Source organism: Octopus sinensis, linkage group LG3, assembly GCF_006345805.1.
Source record: "Octopus sinensis linkage group LG3, ASM634580v1, whole genome shotgun sequence".
NCBI lineage: Eukaryota > Metazoa > Mollusca > Cephalopoda > Octopoda > Octopodidae > Octopus > Octopus sinensis.
In genome coordinates this window covers 79,178,374-79,203,017 of record NC_042999.1, presented here as the reverse complement: position 1 = coordinate 79,203,017, position 24,644 = coordinate 79,178,374, and the positions used below count along the sequence as shown (strand labels likewise).

At 33.9% G+C, this 24,644-nt stretch overlaps 1 protein-coding gene across 1 annotated transcript in view; it reads left to right on the top strand.

Moving 5' to 3' along the window:
• Window positions 1-24,644, top strand: part of LOC115209430 (AT-rich interactive domain-containing protein 3A-like) — a 305,813-nt gene that overhangs the window by 268,421 nt on the left and 12,748 nt on the right. Inside the window, exons 5-8 of the mRNA XM_029777846.2 lie at window positions 779-962; window positions 12,266-12,474; window positions 13,417-13,521; window positions 18,517-18,579. Of these exons, the coding sequence (XP_029633706.2) occupies window positions 779-962; window positions 12,266-12,474; window positions 13,417-13,521; window positions 18,517-18,579 (561 nt within the window). The remainder of the gene's footprint in view (window positions 1-778; window positions 963-12,265; window positions 12,475-13,416; window positions 13,522-18,516; window positions 18,580-24,644) is intronic.

Here is a 24,644-nt window from a genome sequence, read left to right as displayed (position 1 = left end):
AAGCACGCTCTCTAGGACTACGAGAGACTGCTATCATTATACTATTATCATATGACTTGATTACTGGTTTCTGGTTACAGTCATTGGAATGAGTCCATGCCTAGCCACCTCCTTCAAATATTTGGTTGACTATATCTTCCGTATTGTTTCAATTTGGTCCTTTTTTTTTATCCCCAGTTGTCATTATATTGTGGCATATCAAGAGTCACAACATAATCAATACCTCGCTCTTCACCTGCTGATATCAAACATGGAAAATCTGAGGCACTCATGCTTCATGCGTCTCATTATGTATTTTAGTATGGTGCACCGAATATCTTTGACTCTGGAAATTTCGAGTTTCTCTATCATTTCTCTCTCCCTATGATTCTTTCAATTTCGCTTTTTCTTTTTTTTTTCAATCAAATAATTATAATTTATTTAATACGAGGAGGTGCTGAAAAGTTCCTGACTTTGGGTGAAAGGAAATATAGGAGGATGAATTAATTATGATTTTATTCAATATATTCCCCACTCAGATTCACATTTATTGCAACTGTCCTTCAGTTTTTCTAAGCCCGATAAAAGAACTCAGAAAGCTAGGCTTCCAACCAGGCCTTTCGCGATACCCTTAAAGGCAGGAACTTTTCAGCACCCATCATATATGATATGGTTTAATTAGTACTTTGTTTGTCATATAACCCCTTTAGCGGTGTGGCGCGATTTACGTTGAGCCCCACTACTAGAGAAAAAAGCCCATCTTTGATCTGTTAAATACAATTATTTCTTTCTCTTACAGGTACACCTGTCAACAGAATACCAATTATGGCAAAGCAAACGTTGGATCTATACGAATTATTTCGATTGGTTGTATCAAAAGGAGGGCTCGTTGAAGTTATAAACAAAAAATTATGGAGAGAGATTACAAAAGGGTTAAATTTGCCTTCGTCCATAACAAGTGCAGCGTTCACATTGAGAACACAGTGAGTGATTTAAAATCTTAACTCCATATCCCTATCGTTTTCACTGACCCTGTCTCTGACCATCATCCTGTTTCTGCCTTTCTGCTTTCACTCTCTAACTCTATGTTGCTGTGGCGAGCTCTCTCTGTCGCCATTCTCTTCACCATCTCTCTCCCTACTAATTCTTTGTTTGCCTTATATCACTTACTTTTTATACTAAGAAAACCAATACGTCCATAGGCACGCTGCCCGAAAGATATCTCGCTGGAGGCGAACTTTTTATCATTATGTGGTAATGGTTTTAACCTCAAATGATGTTTTCGCATACTAGTCATCACATTTAAACACAGACTTTATTCAAAACATATCTATCTATCTATCTATCTATCTATCTATCTATCTATCTATCTATCTATCTATCTATCTCTCTCTCTCTCTCTCTCTCTCTCTCTCTAGATATATATATATATATATATATATATATATATATATATATATAACCCTGTGTGGCTAATAAAGAAACATATCTATCTATCTGTATATATATATATATATCTATATATATAATATATATATATATATACGAATTGGACAGCCATGAAACGATCGTAGTGTTTTACTCATTATCGTTTTTAATAATTTTTATATATATTTAAAATAATATAAATTAATTAATCTTATGTATTGGCTTAAATTTTTCATCGTATGATTTGCCTAATAGTGGTTTTATCTCTAATTTAATATAATATAATATTTTACTATAAAATTGGATTCAATCCTAAATCTGATTTTTCCCCGTAAGTTTGGATTTATTCCCTAATATTTTATTATATATATATATATATATATAATATATATATATATATATATATATTAGCTCAGAAGTTGTCCGTCGGTTATACTAGTCTTCAAGGAAATATTGTCTTTGAAAATAACCAGAAATTGATATAGGAAATGGATTCATGATTGGCCAAATTTATTTCATGTGATAAGAAGCGTAAAGGCAAGAACAACAAACCGAAGCTATTTTCATTTCACTGAAGTTGCTTAAGTGAAGAAATGTATGTGCGACACTTTTACTCACGTAGTCGTTGAAATGTTGATTGCGCGCGCGCGTGTGTGTTCTGAAAAGATTGGATTCCACAGTTCTTATTGGCAAAAACAGTAGACGTCAAGATTGAACGATTCAAAATATTTTAATTTTAGTTGTTTTTGTTCTGAATTTTTAGAATCAGAGGGGGCAACACAGTCTTTCATAAAATATTTACAAAATAGTCATAAATTATACAATATTGAAAGTGACCGCGTCTGTGCTCCTTGTTGATAAAAATGCACTTTGCATCAATTTTGAAGAAATCAAAGTATAATTAATTCACACACATACACACGCAAGTACATTCGCTCCTTAACTTCCCCACTCGCACACATGAGAAAAACTTTCCTAAATTGCGATTCTATCTATGCATATTTGTACAAATATCTATGTGTGTGTATGTGATTTTGTGCGCACGCTGTTTGTTGTATGTATATAAATCTACGTATAAATACCAATGACAAATATTTATTTCAAATATATTTTGTTGCTGATTTTCGTAATTAAAAAATATTTTCTGTCCAAAATAAGTTAACAATGAAGACAAAAAACTAAAATTATCTATAAATATAAGTAAGATTATAAAGACTATACATAAAAATCTCCATTAAATACTGAGTTTATTTAAATAAAATTCACGTGTATTTCATGGAATTATACTTCATTTCTGTATTATCTAGAGACTGTAGAAATACAACTAGTACAATGCTTTAATACCGAATTCTATTCTCTAATATTTATGCATTTATTCATGTTATATATCAACACCACACACACACACACACACACACGCATACGTAGACACACATATATATTAATATACCAACTAATAAAGGAACATATAATTGAATACAAAGTATATGAAATAAATCTCTTTGTGTATGCACTTTCACATATGTATACACATTCAAATATGTGCGTGTATTCATGTACGTATATATGTGTATATATATTTATATATATACATATATCAACACACACATACACTCACACGCGCAGACATATTCACTTATGCATATAATTTGTATATATATATAAATGGAAAGTGATTAGATTGAATAAAATATACAGAAAATAAATGTTTGAAATTTAGGAAAAAATTACTGTAAAATATATAAAAGGAATTTACATAAAATTAAAATTCAAAATATTCAAAATATATCTATTTATCAATCTATCCAATTCTTTCCATTGCACGCCCCTCCCTCTCCTCTATCTTTTACTTATTTATCAATCTAATTATTTCCTTCTATGTGTATATATATATATATATATATATATATATATATATATATATATATATATATATATATATATATATATATATATATATATATATATATATATTATATATATATATATATATGCGTATGTGTGTGTTGATATGTTCAAATTTATGCACATACATATATAAACATACGTATACTTAGAAATTCTAACTTGTTAATACCTACCTACTATATATATACATATATATATATATAAAATTCAACTCTTTCAAATTAAATCTGGCACGACTTTTAACTGCAATACATCTGTCTTGTAATTTAATTTAATCAACTTACGTAGATATACGTTCATTTCATTTTTACCTTAGTGTGTTTTGAGATTTTGTTCCTGCAGTCAGTTGATTATGATTTTCTAATTTTGTATTTTCATCTATATAAATTGATATGTCAATTCGATGAGAGGGCAAGACGTATCGATGCATTTTATATGCAAATAACTATATACTACTGCTCAGTCCCAAAACTGACAACTAGAAATATATATATATATATTTATATCATACAATATCGGTCAACTTACTATAGAATATCCGTTTCAAATCATGATGCTACCTCTTTATTTTATCTCTGAGCTCTAAGATCCCTTACCCTTCAATGTACGCATAGCTCATATCTAACATAGTTCTTTTGTCACTGATGTACACTACATATTATAGTACAACTTTGTAATTAGTAATTACTGTAGATTAGTGAAGGATAAAAAGAAATTAATTCGTGAAGAGTAGCCTTCCTGGCTTCATCCAAGAACTGAAATGTGCTGCAGTGCAAGTTACTATTGTATGTTTTGTGATTTATAGCTTTGCAGAAGAAGCGATACTAAATCACCGATCCAGGTATGTGAAACCGTATCGATTTTCGAGTGCGTCCCTAGTACTCCGTATTTATTATCTCAATCGAAAGCTTTCTAAGTACGCTATTAAAAGTACTTTTTTTACAATGGGAATGTGAGAACGCCGTTAATACAAAAATATTCTCCAGTAATGCATAGACGAGGTAATAATTTTACATGGCAGTAAAATTAGTTCATAAAATTTTTGAATGAAAATACATGTGATGGTAATGAAAAAAAACGATAATTATGAAACACTGTAAATGAGCTTACAATAAAGGAGCCAATACAATGAAATTAAATGAGATGATAATAAAAGTACCGATAAAAACGTTTAATTAAGGAAAACTGACAGAATTAGGAAAAGGTAATTGTAAAAATCTTAATTTAATGTGGTTTGTAAGAAAACAATCGGGTAAAAATTTATTCCACAGTTCAGCTGTTATGGGAAAAATGGTTTTGTGCGCAGAAATTTGAGCGTTCATAAGTTATCCAGGAAACAGTAATGCGATTCGCTAAATTTGGTATTCCGAGTTCTGCTACGAAATTTTCGGACTGGCAGGACTTGTATTGATTGATGCACACACAAATATCTTTTATACTAGTACAGAAGAAAAGAGTCAGACTTGCGACATTCTGTCAATGATAGAGTGGTTGGAGTGATGGAGTGAACACCAAGATTGCCGACTACGCGTTTGAATCTGCATTTTGTCGCAAGTAAACAGCACACTTTTGAAGGAACCTACTTAAATGAGAGAGGAGGATTCCATTTTGGAGACATATCCAGTTCTTAGAGAGATACAATAATGCATCAGGTGAAAACATTTTTGAGAGGTCAGCCAACCCCACTATTCTAATCATCACTCAGGCAACAGACGTAATATTTGAGTTTCAGTAAAAATCAGGAGCGAATTCAAAACCGAACCTATTCAAACAAGGAAATGTTTTTATTCTCTGTTACAACACTGCCAGAGCTGTTGAGTTTATAAAGTAATTCTCTATACCATAGCTTGTCAAAGGTGTATAAAGCAAAGTTAACACAAGTATCGAAACTGATATTCATTGCACTGCTTGTCCTAAGAATGATGATTAGGAGTCTAGAAGACTCCTTACAGCTTCCAACTGAATATATTAGTTTTATTCGTGGAGGCGCAATGGCCCAGTGGTTAGAGCAGCGGACTCGCGGTCGTAGGATCGCGGTTTCGATTCCCAGACCGGACGTTGTGAGTGTTTATTGAGCGAAAACACCTAAAGCTCCACGAGGCTCCGGCAGGGATGGTGGTGATCCCTGCTGTACTCTTTCACCACAACTTTCTCTCACTCTTACTTCCTGTATCTGTTGTACCTGTATTTCAAAGGGCCGGCCTTGTCACTCTCTGTGTCACGCTGAATATCCCCGAGAACTACGTTAAGGATACACGTGTCTGTGGAGTGCTCAGCCACTTACACGTTAATTTCACGAGCAGGCTGTTCCGTTGATCGGATCAACCGGAACTCTCGTCGTCGTAACCGACGGAGTGCTTCCAAAAAAAATTAGTTTTATTCATGTGTTTAATGACATGGTTGTTAATGAAAGAGTTATTTTTCTTTTGATGTTAGGCAGGTTAATTGGCGTATATTGAAATGGGGAAGACGCTCAATACGCTCAACAGGATTCTTTATAAATTGGCAAACTACGGAATGTTTCAAAAACTAGGAAAGCAAACTTTTTCTTAAGACAATGATTAAAAACTTCGCTAGAATTCAAGTAATTTCAAGGGTAAGTTCTTTAAAAAAAATGAGAAGCATTTGACCAGGACCAGTTGCTGAATATCATTTATGATTTTAGAAAATTTCCAGGCAGATATTCTAAATTTAAAAATAAAGCTATTTTAGTAAGCGTGGGAAATTCTGAAAAGAATGGTTAGAATACTCTAGCGTGGAATTTGATGCAAAGTTCTAACAAATAGTTTGGCTTTATCTGCGAATGATGAGATTACTTGAAATCCTTTGACGATTGTAGGATTAAAAGAGATTTTCCACTGGTAAGTATTCTCTTGATTGTTCTCAATTTAATCGAAAGCGAACGTCTATTTATCATTCCGTATGTAAACAGACTGCAACTTAACAAGGCCGGTTAAAAATATACGGATTTTGCTACATTATGCATAATACTATAATTTAGAGTGAAGGATTTACAATTGTTTTAACACACCGTTGTGTATTACTGGTTCTTATTTAAGCAAGAAAGGTGATGGAGGAAATAGTAAAGTAATCAGGTTTTAATTTAGAGTGAGGTACATTGATTCAGAATATAACTCATTTCCTCTCACAGTTCATGTTCATTTTCCTCCTCCTTTCCTCCTTTTCTCCTCTTCCTCTTGTTCCTCCTCGCCTCCCCGGCTTTCCAGCTAATACCAGTTGCCTGACGAAACTAAATAATAAATAGAGATTTTTAAATAACACCGAGGTTAAACTGACACGTGGAAGATAAAACTTGGAAAAAAAAATTAAAACTGCCAACAGCAATATTAATACGTAGAAAATCAAAAAAAAAAAACACCATGAAGAAAAGCAATAGCAGCAGCAGTGATGATGAGGATGATAATGATGATGATAATGCTGATAATAATTAAGGTAAATGACAACAAACATGCCTGTTGCAATTGCAAGCCTAAAATATAATAAAGTGAAGCAGGTTTTGCGATTATTATTTTTTATTATTATTTCTTTTATTCTTTCATTCTGTTTAACTTTATTCTTTTACCTCTGGCGAGAAATCGTGAATCAACTTAATTAGAATTTTGGCATAAACGTCTAATATAGGAAAAAAAAAGAGGAGTTAATCGCTGTATTTCTTTCCCTACAAAACATTTGCATATAACATAAATATCAATTTCTATGAATGCTTTCTTCCGTCAGAATAAATGAGAAACGGCAAATAATTTTATTTTAATTTACAATTCAATATTACGTTAACAACAAAATGACGACATACTCGCTTAGAAAGTTCTCACACTAATTTTTTTTTCCCCCGTATTTAATTTTTTTAACTATTTTTACTAATTTACTGGCATAAATTAAATTTCTCTTCCGAAAATTGGACGTTGTATATTAAGCGTGTTTTAGGAATTACTTCAGAATTTTATTATTTATTATGATACGTAGACCAGTTCATTCTTCCGTTTATCTATGGAATTTCAAATATCCATAGAAATTTAAGAATTACAATATTTATAAACCAATATTGAAGGCGGCGAGCTGGTAGAATCATTAGCATACCGGACAAAATGCTTAGTGGCATTTCTTCCGTCTTTACATTCTAATTTTAAATCTACTGAGATTGACTTTGCCTTTCACCCCCTTTCAGGGTCGATAAAATAAGTACCAGTTGAGGACTGGGATCGATGTAATCGACATACGCCCTCCCTCAAAATTGCTGGCCCTGTGCCAAAATTTGAAACCAATATTTATAAATCAATATAAGGTGGACAGCTGGCAGAATCGTTAGCAAACTTGACAAAATGCTTAGCGGCATTTCGTCCGTCTTTATGTTTTAGGTTAAAATTCTACTGTAGTTGATTTTGACTTTCACCCCTTTCGGGATCGATAAAATAAGAACCAGTTGAACATTGGGGTCGATGTAAATGGCTTATCCCCTTTCCTGAAATTATTGAACCTGTGCCAAAAATTTGTAAAGAATATTTAGAAAACAATATCACAAACATATACTTACAGACGCATACTCATATCTAATTGATACACACATTCACATACACATTCAAATGCACACACTTTACGCGCGTGAGAGTGTTGTGTTGTTTTCACTATCTATGTTTCACTGCTCTGAAAAGGAGTGTTGATTATGTTGCGGCTCGCGGTATGCTGCAATATGGTGAAAACTAGTGATAAAAAAATAAGAACCAAATTAAATATGTATTACGCTAGGCGTAATCGACTAGGTACTTGAAGGCGATGTCTAGGTAATGGGTTCACTCAAATGACTGGAACCAGAAGCCAGTTATTAAATAATATAACGAAAAGAGTCTCTCGTAGTCCGAGAAAAAAAGGTTCTGTAATTTCTTGCTGAGCAGACCTGCTCAACTGGTTTGTTTATAGTGATCAAATGTATGTAGTGTATATTAGCTCCGCCCTTCTATAAAAATCAACGTTTCCGAGCAGGTGTGCGGTGTACCACTCGTCAGGCGTCAAAGTGATCGCAGAGCAATGTAAGATGAAGTGTTTTGCGCAAGAACACAATGCACCACCCGGTCCAGGAATTGAAACCACGATCTTGCGATTGTGTGTGCAACATCTTCACTACTAGGCCACGCACAGCGACAAATAATATATATATATATATACACACACACATATATATATATATATATATATATATACACACACACACACATATATATATATATACATATGTGTGTGTGTGTGTGTGTGTGTGTGTGGGCCTATGTGTGTAATATTACCAGTGTTTAAGTGTAAACAATGTATGTGATTTAGCTTTGCGTTTCATATTCTTTTTCTCATTTCTCCTATTTTCGCACACTCCTCCACCACTTGCTCCTCCTCAGTGAACTGCATTTTCGTTCTCACCTGATCAAAGTTACGCTTATTTAGAAGATATAAAACTTCTCTATCTAACCATTAATCTAGCACACTCTTTTCCAGCATATCTATCTATCTATCTATCTATCTATCTATCTATCTATCTATCTATCTATCTATCTATCTATCTATCTATCCATCTGCCTGTCTGTGTGTGTCTGTCTATCTATTTATTTATCAATCTCTCTATTAATCTATCGATCTATATTTATCTATTTATCTATCTATCTAATTTATCAGTCTGCACCTACCTTATCCAATTATCTCTGTGTATATGTGATATATATATGTGCATGTATGTATGTGTGTCTATTTATGTATAAATATACGTATGTATATATATATATATATATATATATATATATATATATATATATAATATATATATATATATATATATATATATATTATAAATGTATATATATATATATATATATATTATATATATATATATATGTGTGTGTGTGTGTGTATGTATATATGCACGCATGCATGTATGCATGTATATATAATTCGTTCATTCTTTCTTTCAACTCATGAAATTCTATCAAACGCTGCATTAAACCTTTCCTCTAGAGACCAAGTTGGCAACGTGTTTCTTGAGATTCTTCAAGAATCACACTTAGCTGATTCTTTTGGTCTTAATTATTAAAACAGGCAATCCAACTTGTTACCAAAATAATAATAATAACAACAACAACAACAACAACAACAACAACAACAACAACAACAACAACAACAACAACAACAACAACAACAACTGAAGCAATAAGCAAACACGCAACCATAAAATTAAATAATAATAATATTGATAATAACAATGATAGTATTGATAATAAAAATTGTTCCTATATCTGCCACAAGGGCGATGGTAACTATAATAATTATAATAATCCTGATGAAAAATACTAAGAGTTAAATATAATACCAACATATAAGTAGTTGCAGAATGAATAAGAGTACAAAGGCACTCAAAGACAACGCAAATTGTCAAATTTCGGTAACAGGGGGCATAATGAGCGTAGTGTTTTTATATATTTGTATGTATATATATGCATATATATATATATATATATATAATATATATATATATATATATATACGCATATACATATATATATGTATGTATGTATGTATGTATATATATATATATATATATATATATATATATATATATTATATATATATATATATATATATATATATATATATATGGTCGTACGAATGTGGTTTCAATTCCTGGACCGGGCGACGTGTTGTGTTCTTGAGCAAAGCACTTCATTTCACGTTGCTCCAGTCCACTCAGCAGACAAAAATGGGTAACGCTGCGATGGACTGGCGTCCCGTCCAGCTGGAGAACACGTACGCCATAGAAACCGGAAAACCGGGCCCATGAGCCTGGCTAGGCTTTAAAAGGGTGCATTTATTTATTTTTATATATATATATATATATATATATATATACATACATATATTAGTCCAGAATCACGCCGGACGCGGAGGAGGAGGAGGAGAGAAAATAGTAATTTAGTGAAAGAGAAGTAATGAGAGTAATAGGCCTGATTGAGAGGGAGTGAGAGAAAGTAATAGCAATGAGAGAAAGGAAGGGGTGATAGATTAATAAGGTAGGAAGGGGTGAAAAAATCAGCGTTTCAACTCTGTATGAGTATATGTGTTTATGTGAGTACATGTACAAGTGAAGTATTTGAATGTTTGTATGTGAGATTATTATGTGCCGTATTTTGTACCTTATTTATATATAAAATACTACAATTAGCCGTCATTATTTACGGCACGTGGTCAGCTAGTGAATTATTTGCATGTCTGCAAAAAATCTACACATTGGGACATATATTCTCTCACATACATACACACACATATGCATTTATATACAGACTCATATATGCATATATATGTATGATAAGTGGTAATGCACGAAACTCTCTGCCCTTGAGTCACTTTGTTGCGAATAGAAAATATATATTCATATATATATATATATATATATATATATATATATAAGAGGTACTGGTGTCATTGAGACCCAAAGGTGTCAGGTAATGCTTAAATAAGTGCTATAGACACACCATAGTTAAGTTCCAGGTTCGGTGATTTTGCGAATAAGGGGTTCAACGTTGGTCACATGTCAGCGTGTGTCTATAAGAATTTTTTGCGTAATGAGAATTAAAAAAAAAGATGTGTACAATGTTCTATCTACACAGCCTTGGTTTTTTTATCTCATCACGTTAAAAATTCTTATATATATATATATATATATATATATATATATATATATATATATATATATGTGTGTGTGTGTGTGTGTGGTGTGTGTGTGTATGTATGTATGTATTTACAGTCATATATGTACACACACACATGCACACACACATAATGTATGTACACATATAACACAGGTGGATGTAGATAGATAGATAAATAGATAGATAGATAGTCATAATGTATGTATGGTTTAGTAAGAAAAAAGGGACTACTTACATGGTCCCTTGCAGGGCCCCCGAGTCGAACGCAGGGAAATTATTTTAAGGTTAGTGTTATGTGTACAAAACTATATGTAACTGAGTGGATCCCGCTAAACAATTGAAGGACAACATGATAAAACAAAATAATCCAAATATGCACAAACACACCCCAACACACACACATACACGCCCACACGCATATTCACACACAATCCGTCTACCAAATCCAAGAAGGATGGTCAGCTTACGGCTTATGGCTATACTATCGTTATCACAGCAACAATAATATTTATATCCGCATGCACAAGAACAACAGCTACAACTCTTACGCAACGTTTTAATCATCAAAGGCGGCGAGCTGGCAGAATCGTTAGCACACCGGGCGAAATACTTAGCGGTATTTCGTCTGCCGTTACGTTCTGAGTTCAAATTCCGCCGAGGTCGAATTTGCCTTTCATCCTTTCGGGGTCGATTAAATAAGTACCAGTTACGCACTGGGGTCGATATAATCGACTTAATCCGTTTGTCTCTCCTTGTTTGTCTCCTCTGTGTAGCCCCTTGTGGGCAGAAAAGAAATAAGAAACGTTAGTTAAGCTGTATTTCGTCTGTCTTTACGTTCTGAGTACAAATTCTGCCGTGGTCGACTTTGCCTTTCATCCTTTCGGGGTCGATAGATTAAAGTACCAGTTGCGTACTGGGGTCGATCTAGTCGACTGGCCCACTCGCCTAAAATTTCAGGCCTTGTGCCTAGAGTAGGAAAGACTATTTTACTCATCAGTAAGGCGATGTGTTGGCAGAATCGTTAGCACACCGGACAAAATGCTTAATTTTATTTTGTTCATCTTTATGTTCTGAGTTCAAATTTCGCCGAAGTCGACTTTGACTTTCTTCCTCTCGGGATCAATAAAATAACTACCAGTTGCGCACTGGGTCGATGTAATTGATTTACCCAGCTGCACCGATTGTGTTGTCCTTATGCCAAAATTTGAAGCTAATTCTACTACAACTATTTTGTCAACTATCCATTGCAGATACATGAAATACCTCTACCCATACGAGTGCGAGAAATTAAAACTCAGCTCCCCACAGGAATTGCAGGCAGCCATTGATGGTAACCGAAGGGAGGGTCGAAGACCGAGCTACGGTTACGATTTATCTCCTGGACCAACCCTTATCCCTAACCCACATCATCATTTAAACGGAAACATCTTAAACGGAAAACTAGGAGCAACATCACCAGGTAAATATATTAAGAAGTTTGTGTGTGTGTTGTTATTGTTGTTGTATACCTCCATCCTCAACCCTCTTCAAAAGATTGGCCCTGATCAAAAAGTAAACCTAGATGAAATGTATGTCAGCTGTGAATGTTCTCCTTCTTTTTCGCAGAACACTATTATGGACTATATGTTTGAAGAAAGTGGAGAACGATATGCGGGGTGGGGTTTGACTACTATTTCCAGCAAGTTCAACGACTACGTAGATCAGTGGTGGTGAGGCTGTGACACTTATTTCTGCAGTGATATGATGCGTATTTTAGTTAAACGCACGCTGGGTTTCGATTTTTAAAAATCTCCCCGCAGTATAATGTGAGAAAAGCTAAACCGCAAGAATAACTTAACTGAAACTAAAACACATGTAAACCTCGAATATAACTATAAGAGGAGTACTTTAAAGCAATGAAATTACGACACACTGGAGCTGGGACTTTCTCATATTGATTTTTTTATTGTTTAGTCAGAAGAAATGCTCATGATTTTTTACAGGGCCTCTAAGGTTAGTGGGAAAAAGCAATGTGTCACTCACAATGTCCTGGCCTGAATGTTCACAGCAGAGTAGAAACCGGTAAGGACACTTACAATACCAGATAATAGTGTTAGACTGGGTGACGGCTATTTCATGAATAAATCTGGAATTACAAGTTGTGTTCTATAGAACAAAGACAAAAATTTAACCGTACATAATTGCTACACCCGTTTGGAGCCACATTTGTATTTTTCTGACACCATGTTTTTCTCCTTTATTTTCTGTGTAGTATAAATGCAAGTATATTGCACTTTCCATTCTTACACATCCGTCCACCCACCATAATTTAGGACTCCAAATGATAAAACAAGAGCAGCATTATTGTTCTTAATTCATCACAATGTTTTCATGTTTTCTTTCGTTTTGTTATTATTACTAGGCGCAGCTAGCATTTCTTCTATGAAATCAGAATGGTTGGCAGCATATTCTTCAATATTTCCAACAGAAGCCAGAAAGAAAACTGGGCTAGAGAGTTCACAAAATGGTACTTTGAATTCTATTATTTTATCCTTAAATATTACCTCACTTGCTTTACCTTTCCTTAAACATCTCTGTCAACAGACACGGGATGATCTTTTGTTGTGGCACCATTTACTTGGAGTATTTTTTATTCTTGCACAATATAAGGAACATATTTTGGCAATGCTCTTTTCACATCAACAAAATCCACCCGAAATATTGAAACAGAACCTAAAGCTATGACTAATTACAGATAAATAAATTGTATTTCGGTAAATCAAAATGACATAATCATAAAGACTGATTTTTTTATTCAGTGCAAAAAAAAAATACTTACACCACCAGCATGGATCATACTGCAATAGCTCCATGTCAGGCACAGTGCTAGATCACATCCAGAAAATTGCCATCCAACTGACTGATTCTATGTCGCTCGTCAACACATTCCAAACATTAGTTAGCAAGCACGGGTCCTTTTCATGTTCCCTTTTCTACCGCTACAACGATGGCTTCTTTTTCTTTTCTTTATTCGGAGCAGAGAGGTCACGTGTTACTTTTACTTCTGATTTTCGTTTCCCCTATTTTCGTCCTCCAAAGTTTCACCTCCAGAACCGCACAAACCCTTTCGCCCTTCTGTATGCGGTATCTAGCATCTTCTGTTCATATTTTCTTCGAGGCTTTTTTGCTAATCGTTTTTTATGGTTCCGTATCATCTGCATAGATTGTGAGTGTGACTATACTGACAACCTCCCCTTACTGAACCATTACCAACAATAATGGTACGAATCAGTTCCCTGAGGTACCCCACTTTGAATTGTTGACTATTCAGAGAAAGCACTTTGGCTCCTACTACTTTGGAAGTCATGCAGTCATACACGTAGGTTTAAGATTCTACCGAGATCACGACGTTGCATACTGTCATGCGATCAACAATGTCGAAAGCATTTGCAATACCTTGGCTCAACATATATATTTAAGATTTATTGAGAAACTGCTCAAGTCATGATTTTGAAACACCAGAGTGACACAGGCTCTGTCTGATAAGAAACTGTGTTGTGATCACTAAGATTATTTTTGTAGGTACATCATTGGGTTTTCCTAGCTATAATTCGTTAACATCTCAACTGTTTCCTCTTCGACAACTAAAACATATTACGCCTTCTATCAGGTTTTGAAGGAATTTACGATTTTATGCAAGCTCTGGACAAATTACTGAACTGACCTGCAAGAGATATACGTGACTTTTTCCAGAGAATTATTGGGAAATCATCAGAGATTTCTGCTGAATTTCTGCTTTTTGTGTCTTGTAGTAATTACATTAGTTTCTAATATGTCTATGTAATAGATAGAAATGGTCCGTATACACATATATGCATACACACACACACACACACACACACACATTTAAAAGACCCACAAAGGTGGCGAGCTGGGCGAAATGCTTAGCGGTATTTCGTCTACCATTCCGTTCTGGGTTCAAATCCTGCCAAGTTCGACTTTGCCTTTCATCCTTTCGAGGTCGATAAAATAAGTACTAGTTGCATACTGGAGTTGATCGTGTGCCTAGAGTAGAAAAGGATTTAAAAGATACACAAAAACTGTTAAATTCACTTCAATATTTAAATTTAATTTGTATCAAAATATTTTCGTCAGTCTGAAACCGCGACCTGTTCACTGACAGAATTTTGTCAGTGAACAGGTCGCGGTTTCAAAGCGACGAAAATATTTTGACACAATTTAAATTTGAACGTTGAAGGGAATCGAACGGTTTTTGTGTGTTTTTTAAATGGTCTATAAACACCTTCCGCGCTGCAATTGTTTATAAATATATATATATATATATAATATATATATATATATATATATATATATATATATATACAGCTGTTTTACAAACAACTTGCTCATGCAAGTGCTACCAGTCGAAAGCTCCGCAAACCAGATGCAAGCAGATGTATTGGGTCATCAGGAGAGAATGCGCGCCGTTTCGGGGTGTACTTCTGGACGGCATCAATGCGCACCGGCCCCTTCACTGGTATGAGGCCCCGCTTGCTAGATCAACTGGTTATCAAATAAGTCTCAATATTATTCTAGCCATCGCTCATCGTCTCTTTTTAACCAAATCCAGTGGCTAGCCTTTTCTACTGTAGTTTCGATATCGGTCATGGTGGCATTTACTTTACAATGAGTTAGGCCTAACGATAACAACAGTCTACTCACACTGTGTCCAACAAACCCTCTACATCCGACTTCGATTGGAAACTGCTCCGCTTTCCAGCTTGCGTCTTCACATTCCTCGAGGGGGTTTATATAACGGTCAATCTATCGATCCCGAGCGGCGTCCATATTATCTTTATGAGGAACCTATAACTCTACTAGATTCACAACTTTCTTTTTCACACCTCATTAAAATATATGTATATATATATATATATATAATATATATATATATATATATATATATATATATATATACAGCTGTTTTACAAACAACTTGCTCATGCAAGTGCTACCAGTCGAAAGCTCCGCAAACCAGATGCAAGCAGATGTATTGGGTCATCAGGAGAGAATGCGCGCCGTTTCGGGGTGTACTTCTGGACGGCATCAATGCGCACCGGCCCCTTCACTGGTATGAGGCCCCGCTTGCTAGATCAACTGGTTATCAAATAAGTCTCAATATTATTCTAGCCATCGCTCATCGTCTCTTTTTAACCAAATCCAGTGGCTAGCCTTTTCTACTGTGGTTTCGATATCGGTCATGGTGGCATTTACTTTACAATGAGTTAGGCCTAACGATAACAACAGTCTACTCACACTGTGTCCAACAAACCCTCTACATCCGACTTCGATTGGAAACTGCTCCGCTTTCCAGCTTGCGTCTTCACATTCCTCGAGGGGGTTTATATAACGGTCAATCTATCGATCCCGAGCGGCGTCCATATTATCTTTATGAGGAACCTATAACTCTACTAGATTCACAACTTTCTTTTTCACACCTCATTAAAATATATGTATATATATATATATATATATATAGTGTGTGTGTGTGTGTGTGTGTGTGTGTGTGTGTGTGTGTGTGTGTGTGTGTGTGTGTGTGAACTGTTTGTATGTATGTACGTTATATGTACAAAATATTTATTGAGCCGATCCTAACCCTTTCGTAACTTAAAATTCCGCTTACCCTTACGTCTAGCATAAAAGCGCAGGTTTGTAAGTTTGCGAGTGCTACATACCCTTGAAGGCTGTTCATGTATTTAAGATGAACTTTAAGACCAACAAGTTACTAGGAGAATACAAGAAAATAAGTAGATTGTTGAATTTGTCAATAGCGACTGACAAGAATTAACTGAGGTCTGCCAAGAATTCTGAATACATGCATCAGAGCTTCTGACAAAGACCACAACAGTGACCGTTTCACACATTTATAATTATTCTGTATTATATTCCTGCATTTTCCCAAAATAAAACTGAATCTGAATGAATAGAACGTCCAGACGTTAGATGATATTAAGAAAGAATTGTGGGCAATATTGAACGGCCGTCAGAAAGTAGACTTCGACACTAATTTTGAGGTGTGAAAAAGAAAAAAACGCTGGGCTCAAATAGAAATAATAGATAAAGTATACACATAATGTACTGAAGTATTCGTGAACATTTCAATCTTGATCTAAGAGCATTCTGATACAAATTCTCGTGTAATATCTATCAAACTGTTTATAAGTCTCTTTCTCTCTCTCTCTCTCACTGTCTCCTTTACTCTCTCTACATATGAATGTGTGTGTATGTTTTTATGTGTCAATATGCGTGTACCGCCGCATATATTAGCTGTACGAGGGGGTGATGAAAAGTTCGTTGCTTTAAGGGTATTGCAAAAGGCGTTGTTGGAGACTCAAACTTCCGAGTTCTTTTACAGGGCTAGGAAAAAGTGAAGGACTGCTGCAATAAGTGAGTGAATCTGAGAGAGGGATATGTTGAATCAAATCATAATTAACTGATCCTCCTGCATTGACTTTTACCCAAAAACCATGAACCTTTCAGCACCCCCTCGTATGTGCATGCGCGTGAATGCATGTATGTACATTTGTGTAAGTTTATATGTTAGGTGTTAATGATATTAATGATATTAATATGTATACTGGCATGTGTTTGGATTTTATTAAGAAATAACTGCAGTTTTTGCTATATTTTCAAGGCTTTCTTGTATTATATGTAACGATTTTCCCTGTTATTGTTGGAGCAGTTGAAAATTTTCTATGATTTTTGGCACTTTTTTCTTTTCGTGTTTGAAATTTTATTTAATTTTTATTTAGTATGAGTGTTCATTGTTACGTGTTTTCTCATCTATGTATTTTTCATTTGTGGGCAAGGTTGTGATTGCCCAATCGTAAAAGTATTACTATGTTAGTAGCTGTTTTTGACATCGATGACTACGTCCGTACATATTGTCCTCCTGAGCTTTCATCCCACCAAGCATTATAAAATATTTTACCTGTTATGTGTCCATGTCGATTAAATGGATTATATCGTCAGAATCATTTGAGGTTATGTCTCTATGTTAGATATCAACAATTATTTCAGTATGTTAGAATCTTATATATCAGAGACCTAGATATGGCTCTTCCAATTTGATTGAATCCCGCTGTAGAATTTATAGAGTAAATCACAATGCAACCATGATTTTCTGTATATTTACTTGTATGTCTTCATGTATATATATACTTATTTGTGTGATATAGAGGCAGAGATTGTATATATATGGATGTATATGTATATATTTATATGTTTGTGTCGATGTATCTCTTTCTTTATCTCTCTATTCTTATATGTGTTTGTATTTTAGTTAGTATATATGTCTTTCTAGTTATATACATTTATATATATGTGAGCGTGTGTATGTCTATGTTTGTATATGTTTGTGTGTACTAATGTATAGCGACTATGTTTTTAATGTAGTATCCCAAAATACAAACATTACCAACAACTTTACAATTTTCCTCCGTGCTTCTATTTTTTTCACTAGGGGTGACACCGGCTGATTACGTCTGGTGGGGTAGCAGAAGAATTTGCTTCAAGCCGGATTCCGGTATTAAAACATTTCATTAGTTCTACTTCATCTTTCTCCTCTCTCAGAACTATCTTTTTCAAACAATAACAAGAATCAAGATTAATAGTAAAAATATTTTTTAAATGTCAATTATAAAAATAGTAATAATAATAATAATATTAATAATAATAATATTAATAATAATAATAATAATAATAATAATAATGATGATGATGATAATGATAATAATATTCATAATATTTGCCTTTAGTTAAACTGTATATTACGTCTATTTTTCAAACGTGCTAAATGTGTCTTCTCTTCGCTTATGTCTTTAAGTGGTGACCAGCAGCGAGAGATGTATGCCAATATACATTTAGTGTATTTAATAATAATAGTATTGATGATAATTATAACTGATAATATTAATGTGGGAAATGTTAAAAAATTCTTGTTATAAAAGCAGAAGGATAATGTTTTCGTACAGAATAACAACAGTAACAGCACAAATAAGAACAAAAACTCAAAGAGGAATCTTCTACATCGTTCCTCGATCAGTTAGAATTAAAGACCGAATCTCCGAATCTCTTTCGAATGGTGGACGTATTGGATGATGTGCTACTGTTTACAACTGTACCTTGGAAAGCGAAAATGAGCTGGTCATGGCTGGAATGCATTTGATCATAGGTCACTGTATCAGTGAAGGTTTGAAGTTAAACAACAAACAATGAAACGATAATAGTGTTGAAGTAGCTGCAGTAGTTGAAATAAAATTGGCTTCTTCAGCTTAGATTCAAGTCTTGCTTTCACAAGGGAGATGCTGTGACATTGTAATCAATCGAATCATTCTTAATAATCCGAATTTATGGAACAATAAAATCGATTCATGCTTGGTTTAATCACAGCTAAGTGATGTAGTATACAAATATAATTTAGAAGCCGATGTACAATATGACGCAACAGAAGAATTACTCTCAAAGAAAATTAACATACTTAGCAGAAATCTAATCTATGTTTGCAAACAAAAGGGCAGTAGGAAACATATTTCAGTCTTTTGAACCTCATCATCATACCATAGTATACTCAAGCTTGCTTTGATCAATCAATAAGAGTTAATTTATATATATATTTTTTTTGCACACAGGTAAGAGTATAGAGTTACATAGAATTTCGGGCAATAGTAATTTGTGCAACAGTCAAATATAAAGAACTGATGAAATAACACAAACCTTGGATAATTCACCTTTGGAAACATGGGTGTTTCGTTCAACATCCTTAAACAATCTTTATTCAGAAACCTTTTGAGCGGGATGGGCTACTCGACCAGAAGAAAATTCTAACTGGGCCCCACCTAAATTCTAACTTGCTGTTAGTTGAGCAGTAGCAATGGTTAGCAATTTTTAAAGGTAATAATTTCAAAAATTGCGAATTAGTTTCTCAAAATTAATTTACATGCTTAATTTACGTAAAATTAGTGTTCTTAGGTAATTTATTGTAATCCACTCACTAGCACAATCAGAATAACCACCCTTTTAGGGAACACCTAATATCAGTAGGAGCTAGTATACTTTTAGACATCCAAAGTATATAAAAAGAATACTGTGATATTCATACACTATTAAAATAGTAACTATCAAATCCATTAATACGCCAACCACATGCTCATGGACAACTATATGCCCATAGATGAGCTGTATCTTCCACTACTAATGACAGCTGTTTCATCTAGCTCACAAATCTTTTTATTTTTAATTATACCTATGGCTCGGTTAACGTATTACCTATTGCTCGGTTAACGTATAGTTTTTTTTAGATGCCATACCTAACAGTTATTTTCATAGCTTTTCTAATATAATATTCCACTCATGGTCACGCATTCACATACACATACATGAATTCCTTCATACACAAGTGTATCTGTGTGTATGCGTACATACATATATAAACAGACACATATATTTAACTATATAAATACGGGCTAAAAATTATCGAATTAATAATTAATACCAGTGGCTAGCATGCATAATAAAAGTCACATGACATAAATATTCTTATCATATAATAGTGTATAACCTAACAGTGTATAGGGTTAACTGAGATTTGTATTCCTTCAAGTGTCCTACGAGCAACAGGCAATGTAAGAATATCGCTTTCGTGGTTTGGGTTTTGGCTGCTTTTCTAGCTTGTAAGGAATCCACATGGTGGTCTCCTCTCCGTGTGTAAACTCTTATACACTATTATATTATATGTACATATATATATGTATATATATATATATAATATATATATATATATATATATATTATATATATATATATATATATATATATATATATATATATATATATATATATATATATATATAACGGGAAGCTTTATGAAAATAAACAAAAGACGAAGCAGGTGGAATACAAACAAACAATTGTATTAGTATGGCGCTCAGGAATATAAATAAAACAAGTCTTTTACGTTTCGAGCCTACGCTCTTCAACAGATATATATATATATATATTATATATATATATATATATATGTATGTATGCATGTATATATATATATGTGTACGTATATTGAAATATATATATATATTCATTTAAATACATAAATATACTTAATAGCATGTATATGAAAACATGCTTATACATACATTTTTATGTTTATAATTCCTAAGACAATTTAAGAATCAAAGGAAATTATCTTTACCTATAATAATTCGTAAAACATACCTTTCATTCTCTCTTTTTCTTCCTCAGTCGCTCTCTCTCTCTTCTTCTCTCCGTCTCTCTCTTACACTCTTTCTCTTTTATAACCCTCTCATTTCCTTTTCAAATTGTCGTCTCTACATTTGTTATTGTCATTCGTTTAATGGGAGTGATTGTTATGTTTTGCTGATGTTTATGATATTATTGCCTCTGTGAATGTTGCTGTTACTGTTATTGTTAAAATTGCTATCTTTGATGCATGCTTGTTTCGTCATCTATCATATTTACTCGACCATAGTTTAAATAGTATAAGATAACTTTTATCCATTCACAGCTATCAAAACTCTAGTAATACAAATTAAATAGCGAAAAAAAATATTATAAAAAATCACAAGTAAAACCACAGCGCAATGCTGAATTCTCCAACAACTTTTCTCACTTGTTCAAAAAGTGTCAAAATCTTGGTTTATACTTGTCACTTTAGTTATCATTATTATTATTATTATTATTATTATTATATTATTATTATTATTATTATTAATATTATTATTATTATTATTATTATTATTATTATTATTTATTATTATTATTAAGTCGTCGAGCTAGCAGAAACGTTAGCACGCCGGGCGAAATGCTTAGCGGTATTTCGCCTGCCGCTACGTTCTAAGTGAAAATTCCACCGAGGTCGACTTTGCCTTTCATCCTTTAGGGGTCGATAAATTAAGTACCAGTGAATCACTGGAGTCGGTGTAATCCACTAGTCCACTGGGGTCGATGTAATCGACTAGTCCATTCCCCTCAAATTTCAGATATTGTGCCTATAGTTTAAAAGTATTATTATTATTATTATTATTATTATTATTATTATTATTATTATCATTATCATTATTATTATTATTATTATTATTATTATTATTATTATTATTATTATTATTATTAAGATGATGCTGGAGTACAAACATACAAGGCTCAGTATACCTATCATGATCACTCGTCTGATAAGTGTACATTTCTCCTGGTTATACGTTCTGAGTTCAAATACAGCCGAGGTCGGCTTTGTTATTAATCCTTTCGGTGTCGATGAAATAAGTAACAGTTAAGCACTACGGATGATATACTCTACCAGCCCTCTCCCTCAAGATTTCAGCCTATATTAGAAAGGATTGCAGAATCGTTAGCACGAAGGGCGAAATGCTGAGCGGTATTTCGTCTGCCGTTACGCTTTGAGTTCAAGTTCCATCGACATCGACTTTGCATTTCCTCCTTTAGGGGTCGATAAATTAAGTACAATCGACTATCCCCCCACCCAAATTCCAGACCTTGTGCCTAATAGTAGAAAGGATTATTATTTTTCTGAGTCTATATGAAATATTTCTAAATTTGCTCAGATTACTCACACTAACATCTACGAATTTCAGCATCTATGATCCTTAATATTTGTAGCATATGAAGCATTTAAAAAAAAAAGAAAACAGGACATAGCCTTAATGCAATTTACAGAAAATATCTAACATAAATTGCAAGGAGAGCGCTTATCCTTTGACATCCTTCGTTTTCATTTTATGACTACGAGAAAATAGGTTATTCTGGTGATTTGGTTAGAGGCGGTAAATTTTTATTTGTATAGGTATGGCGAACTAAATCTGGGAGTGAATCACAAGAATTTTACTGCAGTTATTCCACCGATACCTAAGGGACAAAAGGCTTTGGACAAAAGAAGATTTTGTTACTCATTTAGATTTTTTATGATTTAGACTCACATGGAAAATAACAAAGAAAAGTAAATTTACGTAGGTCTTATGATCTATTCGTGGAGGTGCAATGGCCCAGTAGTTAGGGCAACGGACTCGCGGTCGGAGGATCGCGGTTTCGATTCCCAGATCGGGCGGTGTGTATGTTTATTGAGCGAAAAAGCCTAAAAGCTCCACGGGGGGGGGGGTCAGGCAGGGGTGGCGACCCCTGTTGTACTCTTTCGCCACAACTTTCTCTCACTTTCTCTTCCTGTTTCTTGAGTAACGCTGCGATAGACTGGCGTCCCGTCCAGCTGGGGGGAACACATACGCAACAGAAACCGGGAAACCGAGCCCATTAGGCTTGAAAAGGGCGACGTTTATGAGCTATTCAACCTGCTATACTATCTCCAGTGCATTTGAGAAACCATAAAGCCACGATGAACTTACAGCAATCCAACTCTCTTCCTTTCATTTTTGTGTAAGATGTCTTCATTGTGTCGTAAAGCGCTCCATTAAATATTTGCCTGAAAATATGTTTAAAATTGGCTCAGATCAACGAAATATATCGATTCGGTGAATAGAAATTATCTCCTGGGATATCACTGGTACTTTAATGAAATTTAAAGATGAATCTGAGGAGATGAATGGTATATAACGTCTCGTAGCAAGATTCCAATTTTGAATGTAAAATTGACATTAGGAAATAGACCCAGGGGTTTTGTCTGGAGTTCTGTCGATTCTGCCGTCTAAGATAACAATAAAGGTTTCTAGTAAGAAAGTGAATGTACATGTTAATAGTTATGATGCTGATTCACATAATGATAATATTGACATTCATTATCTTCGAATTTCTTGAAAATGTTGAAATAAAACACAATTGATAGGCTCTGACCGATTGAGTTGGCTTTATTTCTCCATGACATATTTGTACGAAATGTGTTCATTTAAGGAATGAAGAATAACTTTATTTGGATAAGGTAGGGGATGAAAGAATCGCTAACTCCCAGGAACAAGTGTCTTGTATTTCCACTCGTTCTGAATTCAAGTCTCACCAAGGATAGATTTTGCTGTTGATTGATTCAGAAAATGTTTGTTTTATTTTATTCTCCCCCCCCCTCTCTCTCCCCCTCTCTCTCTCTCTCTCTCTCTCTCTATATATATATATATATATATATATATATATATATCCTGCTACATTTCCTTGTCTTAAGTCTTCTATACGTGTAGTATTGTAATTTGCTAACATACACGAATCAAGGTTCTGGGCTCCATTAAATATCTGGTACATCCTTCACGTCCTTAACAGAACTTGTTCTAATTTTAAGGGTACAAAAAGACAAGTAGAATGCTACAAAATTACTTCATCGATGTCATTTCATTTCACTTCTACTCTCCATACTCTCAAGCGAAGCCTGAAAATCATACCCAATACCTAATAATCTGTCCCATCACTTACAATATAGAGCTTTTGTGCCTTACTTTAATGTAAAATATCAATAACCTTTCTAGGGAGAGCAAAATTTCAGGACCAATTCCTAGATGAAACCAAACCACGTCTCTATGTCATTCAACCTTGAGAAAATCACATAATCTTTTCACTGTCTAATTTTTGCTATAAATTGCTTGGCACATACATATCTTCTTGACTTTTAAAATACCATCACAACTA